This window comes from Salvelinus alpinus, chromosome 9 (assembly GCF_045679555.1).
Source record: "Salvelinus alpinus chromosome 9, SLU_Salpinus.1, whole genome shotgun sequence".
Lineage (NCBI taxonomy): Eukaryota > Metazoa > Chordata > Actinopteri > Salmoniformes > Salmonidae > Salvelinus > Salvelinus alpinus.
Genome location: NC_092094.1, coordinates 77718776 through 77726435, shown reverse-complemented (window position 1 = coordinate 77726435; position 7660 = coordinate 77718776). Strand labels below are relative to the sequence as shown.

General features: G+C 40.8%; 1 protein-coding gene across 4 annotated transcripts; it reads left to right on the top strand.

Moving 5' to 3' along the window:
- The first annotated feature begins 377 nt into the window (after positions 1-377).
- LOC139530668 (putative nuclease HARBI1) lies at positions 378-4556 on the top strand. 4 transcript variants are annotated; one of them, XM_071327265.1, is made up of 10 exons: positions 378-1193; positions 1491-1561; positions 1649-1825; positions 1916-1977; positions 2060-2146; positions 2234-2275; positions 2344-2517; positions 2597-3294; positions 3576-3687; positions 3782-4556. In XM_071327265.1, the coding sequence occupies exons 2-8, from the start codon at positions 1498-1500 to the stop codon at positions 2660-2662; spliced, it is 672 nt and encodes a 223-aa protein (XP_071183366.1). In that variant the 5' UTR covers positions 378-1193; positions 1491-1497; the 3' UTR covers positions 2663-3294; positions 3576-3687; positions 3782-4556. The 4 variants fall into 4 exon arrangements, with proteins under 4 accessions (XP_071183366.1, XP_071183365.1, XP_071183364.1 ...); XM_071327264.1 differs by lacking the exon at positions 378-1193 and having other exon boundaries at positions 1200-1561; XM_071327263.1 differs by lacking the exon at positions 378-1193 and adding an exon at positions 3364-3479 and having other exon boundaries at positions 1200-1825; positions 2344-3294.
- Positions 4557-7660: the final 3104 nt, after the last annotated feature.

Here is a 7660-nt window from a genome sequence, read left to right as displayed (position 1 = left end):
GGGGTAAAAGAAATACAAAATAAAAAAAATATTGTCTGGGATCCAACTTTGCACAAGTGGGTTGACAAAACTGAGCCCAAGGCTGAGATTTTCAATTAAATCTAAATGAGTGAATGACCAATGTATTTAAACTGTGATAATGTTACTAACAATTTTGAAAATGTGTTGAGGTGTTTTACAGAACAAGCTTGTACCACCACCTCCATCGATGGGGGTGTATGTGATGCACACAAAATGTATGGTCACATTTGTGTTTATGTATTGTTTCTTTGTATTTTGGAAGAATGCTTTTACTGAAAGGTCAGTCCTCCAAGGTTTTGCCATTGAGATGCATTTATACTACTGTTGGCCAGTAGACGGCAGTGAGACGTGTTCGCTTCACACTGGGACCATATGCGATCCTGCACCTGTGTGTTCTCATAATTGAGAGAACCTTTGAAAGAGAAGCACGTTCTCCTGTTTTATCATTTATCCTGTGTTACTGTCACGTTCCTGACCGGTTTTCTGTTATTTTGTATGTGTTTGACGGTCAGGGCGTGAGTTTGGGTGGGTAGTCTATGTTATGTGTTTCTATGTTTGTTAAAGGGTGACCTGATATGGTTCTCAATTAGAGGCAGGTGGTTTTCATTTCCTCTGATTGAGAGCCATATTAAGGTAGGTGTTTTCACATTGATTGTTGTGGGTGGTTGTTTCCTGTGTCTGTGTTTGTCGCGCCACACGGGACTGTCTCGGTTTGTTTGTACGTTCGTTCTTTTGTGTAGTCATTTTCCTGTTCGTGAGTTCTTCGTTGTATGTAAGTTCGCATGTCCAGGGGCCTGTTGCACAAAAGTAGAATTAAGACATCCGGGATAAATGACTCAGCTGAGCTCAATGAAGCCAAAACATGTGCGTCCAGGCTTAATTGGTTGCACAAAGACCAAGCCAGGATGAGCAGACACGGATTCATTAAACCAGGTGAAACCAATCCTGGATAGGTGCGCGCTCACGGCTCACTCAAATAGACCCCGCCACAGATCACAGATTAACTGATTTACCATGGCAACTAGAGCCGCGTACTTTTCCCCGTCGGAAGCACAAATCCTCATGGAGGCATAGGAGGAGGTAAAAGATATAATTAAGAAGAAAGGCAACACCGCCACAGTGATAAAGCAAAGAGAAAAAGCGTGGCAAAGTATTGCAGACCGCCTGAATGCGTAAGTAGTGCACAATTACACACTCACCGCTCCGCTGAAACATCACAATTACAATTCAAATATTTAATTCACATCTCCAAAAATGCAGTTGTACTGTAATTATGAAACGGTTAAATTTTTAATTGAAATGCACTGCAGATATGAGTGAAATTGTGTAAAGTAACTCCATCACACTGTATAAAGCTATGATACATTTTTTGATATTTTTACTGAAAACAAGACAAAAATACCAAGTAATTTTTTGCAGTGTGACTCCATTAAATGTGTGTGTGTGTGTGTGTGTGTGTGTGTGTGTAGATTAAACATGAACGGGCCAAAACGGACATGGCAGCAGGTCAAAATCAAATACAAGAACATTCTGCAGAATGGTATGGTCCCTGACTAATATTTAACAAAGCACAAGCATATATTGTACCCAGAAGGTGCCTGCTCACACATTGTCTGTACTGTTTTAGCAGTGAAAAAGAATACCCACAGACAAGGCACGGGTGGTGGGTCACCAAAGGCTGACCTTACCCCAGCAGAGGACATGGCCTTGGAGCTAAATAAAGGCAGGCCCGTCTTAGAGGGGATCCCTGGGGGGAAAGAGACGAGCATAGGTTCCTCCCAAGATGCCACCCGCTTCATTCAAGGTATGTCCTTCCATCTCTACATGGGATACAACCACATTCATATTGAATCAATTTGGACTGTCTGACTTTGGTTTACCTATTGCCTTGCAGTGTCTGGCAGCACTGTGTTCCTGTTAGAGCCACCAGCACAAGCACCAGACGATGCTGATCCAGTGAGTACTCCATCAAAGGCATACTGTAGGCCTGGCATGTCTTGTCTACTAGCTTCAATATGAATCCGATTAAATGTGATAGGGTGAAGGCCCCAGTGCAGCAGCAACAGCACATGATGGAGACGATGATGAGGAGGAGACCATCTCTCTGGATTCCAGAAGGCATGAGGTATCATGTTAAGACTGTGAAAGTACTATTTACTCTACAATGGAGAGGAGTCCTCATCAAAATCAAAAAATCTAATTTCTTTTACAGGACCCAGATGCTATACAGTGGGAAAACCAGCCTGGCAACATAGTGCGTATTAATAAAAGGACACCACATCCTGCCAAATTCCAGCTGCGCTAATTGTATTGTGTTCACAGAGCTCACAAGCTATCAGAAAGTTGTATGGCAACCACCTCCGGCGCCAAATAGAACTGGCAGACATAGACATTCAGTACAAGAAGAAAAAGATGGAAAATCTTGCACTGGAGTCCGAAATAAAAAAGAGGACAATTAGGAAACTGGACCTTGAAATAAAAAAACTTGAGAGGGAGGTGAGATATGCCTTCAATGTACACTGTATGCTAACTGTAACACAAATGTATTAATCATTATTTTTCTTTCCTCCCCCAGCTCCAAGAAGATGACACAGCTCAAAATAAAATTAGGTATATTCTCGTAAAGTCAAGTGAGCCATGACATATGAGCTCTTATTGTGAGCACACAGGACGGTGGCATCTTTCTAAGGTTTTTTTTTATTTTCCCAGCAATCAGTACAACCAAGTCATCGTTATAAGGCATCGCCCTCTTTTGCCCACCCCCCCAGCACCAGGTGTGGCCACTAGCCTATATGAAGGCCCAAAATTGTGTGTTCCTTTCTGCTCTGACAATGGCATGCCCATTCGTGCGAGATGTGGTGGATGAAGAAGCACTTGTGCTGAGGAGAGCCTTCAGGCGAGAAAGGGTCTTCAGGGACCGGTTGGACCCACTGGCCTTCCCTGATGACCATCTATATGAAAGATACAGGTTTTCTGCAGATGGCATCAGGTATCTATGCAGACTACTGGGTCCCAGGATTAAGCACCGCACTGCACGCTCCGTGCACACTCATGCACTGAGTGTGGAGCAAATGGTTTGTGTGGCCTTGCGCTTTTTTGCTAGTGGAGCCTTCCTGTACTCAGTGGGGGATGCAGAACAGCTGAACAAGGCCACAATTTGCCGCACAATAAGGAGTGTGTGTCTGGCTATCAAAGCATTAGCAGATGTCTTCATCTCCTTCCCTGGCCACAGAAGACTCTGTGACATCAAAGAGGAGTTCTATAGGATTGCAGGTAAGAGGATCTACAAATTACAGGACAACTGTTAACACATAGTAGGATACTCATTACTTTGTGTGACAGGTTTCCCCAATGTCATTGGTGCAGTGGACTGCACACACATAAGGATAAAAGCCCCCTCAGGTGCCCATGAGGCCGATTTTGTGAATAGGAAATCCTTTCACAGCATTAATGTTCAGGTGAACATAACTTTTTGATATTGTCCATTGACGAACACTCTGCATTGCCAGTGATGTGCATTGATTGGTGTAATATTCCTCATCTTATGATTTCAGATGGTCTGCAATGCTGACTGTGTGATCAGCAATGTTGTGGCAAAATGGCCTGGCTCAGTCCATGACTCCAGAATCTTTCGGGCCTCTGAAATCTATCAGTGCCTATCACAAGGTAAGCCACACAACCCCTATTTATAACCATCATGGCTGTGTCAAGAATATCACTGTGTTTATGAGGTAGTAATGATGAGATTTTGTGTTGACAGGTGAATTCTCTGGTGTGTTGCTGGGAGACAGGGGGTATGGCTGCCAGCCTTTTCTCCTGACACCTTTCACAGACCCCCAGGAAGCACAGCAGGCCTACAACCATGCCCATGCCAGGACCAGGGCCAGAGTTGAAATGACCTTTGGCCTCCTGAAGGCACGCTTTCACTGCCTTCACAAATTAAGGGTCAGCCCTGTTAGGGCATGTGATATTACTGTGGCTTGTGCTGTCCTCCACAATGTGGCCTGCCTGAGGAAGGAGAGGGCCCCCAGAGTGCCACCAGCCATGGACTGGGACAATCCGGCAATCTTCCCTGATGACGACAGTGGTCGGCTGCTGAGGGACCAATATGTGTTGAATTATTTTAGTTAGTATGTGTGCTTTCAATTTTGGTTAAATATGTCCTGCGGTGGCAGAGGAATTTGGGTTTTTTTGGGTTCGTTTTTTGACGAATTTGGCCTCTTATGATGTTTGTGCGGTATACTGTGTGTAATACAAGGCTGCAGGGAGGCTACTGCATCCATTCATTTGTCTGTTCAGTTGATGTGTATGGATTTGTCCTGCATTTATTTTAGTGTGCAGACATGCAGGGTGTGTTATATACAGACCTTTGAATGTGTATGTATCATTTTGTATAATATGCTTGGATTCTGTGCTTTCCATCTTGTAGAGTCACTGTGACTTCAGTTTCGAAAGGAGCTGATGGTTTACCTGCTTTGTTTTGTCCTTATTCAATAAAGGAACATAATGTTACACATTGTGTTTTTATATTCATATGGAATGTGTATTTGTTTATATGACAGAGTACTAGGGCCACACTGAAGAAAAAGGATAAAGTCATAAATTTATGAGGCTGGTTCTTTCTGCAGAAAAGCTACATATTGTTTTTACAGTTTTGATACTTATGACAATGTGATACTTAATATTCTGGCACATCAGCATGTCTTTGTTTATGAAACCATACTGAAGTACAATTTCACGAAATGCCCCACATCTGTCATTTTAACAACTGTCCTCCTTTAAAACAACTGGTTACAATATTATGACTTGTGTTTTTTTTCCCCTCTGTGGCCCTAATATTCTATCATTTTATATATAGCCTTATAGTCTATGGGAAACTGTAAATTATCTAATGATAGCAACATCATCTAAAAATCATTTTTTATCCAAAATCATTGAAATTAATGATCACAAACGTTTAAATAATAACAGTGGGTCTAGTTATATGTGATAACAATGTATAGTGAGCAGTGAAATAACTATTGGTTTCCATTTGTGGTGACTGCTGACTGACATTAGGGATGAGATTAAATAGATCCTGGAATTTAGCCTGGTCTGGAGCAGGCTAGCTCCACAGAATAAATCTCCATGGTAATTTATACCATAACATATCCTCCTGCCCCCTATCCATCTTTAGTGCAACCGGATTACGGATCAATTGAGCCAGGATCACCAAGATATCCTGGCTTAATCCCTTATCCTAGTTTTGTGCAACAGGCCCCAGGTCTGTCTACGTCGTTTGTTATTTTGTTAGTTATTCAAGTATAGTTCGTTTTTGTCTTGTCTAATAAATTCATTATGTCCTATGACAACGCTGCATTTTGGTCGAATCCCTACTCCTCCTTTTCGGATGAAGAGGAGGAGGAATTCCGTTACAGTTACAGGTCAGAAAAGTGCAAAAATAAACTGAATATCACAATATAGTTTTGTGACTTGTCTGTTGAAGTGAATGTAATGGTTTTGAACAACATACTAATTGTATAACTTCGTACGAGACAGAAAATGCATGTCGAGTGTAAAATGAAATGATGGCGGTGCATTCCTTTGATCTTTTTTTTATTTTTTATTAACTTCTGAACATTTGTATTTTTGATAAAGACACTTCTGACAATATCCTCAGGGTTTAGATAATTTTATGTTGTAACTGTGATGTTTAAGAACTTTGTAATTGATGTACTGTAAATGTTAGATTAGTGGTTAGCTTTAGAAAAGCGTCTAGCTCGGGTTAGCTGTTTGCTAGCTCCGGTCAGTTGGTTGCTAGCTTTGGTTAGCGCTATGCTAGCTTGTTCAGTCATTTTCCAATAATTAGCATTAATGTCATTTTCAATAGTCTTGTCTTTCTATTAGTCCTTACACTGGGTGAATGTATTTTGAGCATGGGTATAAAGTAACTTATACCAGTCTTTAAAGGCTTTCATGTTTTAGAGTCTCCTATGGGGCTACAGTCAACTACATAATTATAACCTAAAAAGGTTATTTCAAGTTAAGAGTAAATGTGTTTGGGGAATAAATGTAATGCATTTTAAAATGTAAATTAGATTGGAATTTAATCATTTTAATTTGTAAATTGATGTATTTTTTATATGTTTCTGAAATAATATGTCAAGGATTTATGAGACTTTAAATATAAAAACAAAACAAAACTTTGAAACACAATGAAAAGACAGAAAAAGACAATTTGCACTTGAGAGAAAGTTGAATAAAATAATGCAGAGAACCTTTGAAAGTGAAGCCACGTTCTCCTGTTTCATCATTTATCCTGTGTTACAGGAACTAGTATCTGCTGCACCATTCCCAAAACTGGAACCTGTAACAGATATCTGGGGAACTCTGGCAGTTGCCCCAAAGGAGTGAATTCTTTCTCCATGAAAGCAGGTGAATATTGTTTTAGACTACATGAGGTTTAACTCCAAGACTGTGTCAGCCAATCATAGCTTTCTCTGGTGATCTCCTGCTAACATATTTCCCACTAACAGCAGGTCTATGGGGCAGCAGATACCCTACAATGCATTACACTGATGGGACCAACTCAAAGCCTCCAAGCCAGGGGCCTGGACCACTCCCTCGACAGCTCTCTGGCCTGACCTCTCCCTCACACGTTGAACTCATGACACCAATGGTTGTGCCACTTGACACTCTATCCTATTGAGGTACTGTATGACTGGAAAATCCTTCCAAATGTAATCCAATCATTAAGTGAGCTTTTTCTTTAACATAGCATATGGCTGAAGTAGCAGGGATGTTAACTATTTTCTTTTTGTCGCACAGGCCATTTGCCCAGAGTGAATTTGCCCATATCCAGAAGTGGATTTTTCTCCATAAAAAAACTTTTATTCAAATTCTCTCTTTTAATTATCTGTCTCTCTTTTGTGTCCTCATGTTCACATTAATTTGATGTGTTCTATCATCATTTACAATGCTAATTGCTTCTGCATTGCTTTACATTACAGACAAGTATATATTATACACATATATTTTATTTTAGACATTACAAAAACATATTTTTGTGCATTTTGGTTTTCCTACATTTCAGTATAGTACTTTTCCGCATGGAGTCTCGCTACCCTTTGACTCACAACAAACCCAGCTAATGACACTGGTTTGACTGTCTGTCATTGGTTGATTCAGCAAATGTAACTCATCTGCTCGATTGGAAACAATATTATTCTTTCACTGAGGACACATGGTTGGTGATTGTAGACACAGGCAGCTTGTTAACTGAGTTGATTTTAACTTCTGAAAGGCCAATGTAAGTGAGCGCTCCACAATTGCGAGATGACCATGATAATTTGTCTCTAGTGTATCACAGCACAAGCATATGGCCATTTGTTTTGATACATTTTTGATAACACACAGCAAGTCAATTCAAACACGGACTATTTAGTAAATGAATGTGAGATGAATGACTTGCTACAGAGTCTGGTTCAACTGATGCACATGGGCATAAAATGCATCCAAGGTGATTTGAGATAACTTTAACATGTCAAGGCTCAGGAGAAGACCCAGATGCAGACAGTTTCGAAGTAACAAAAGTTTATTACAGAAACGGGGGCAGGCCAACGACATGTCAAGGGCAGGCAGAGGTCAGTAGTCCAGAGCA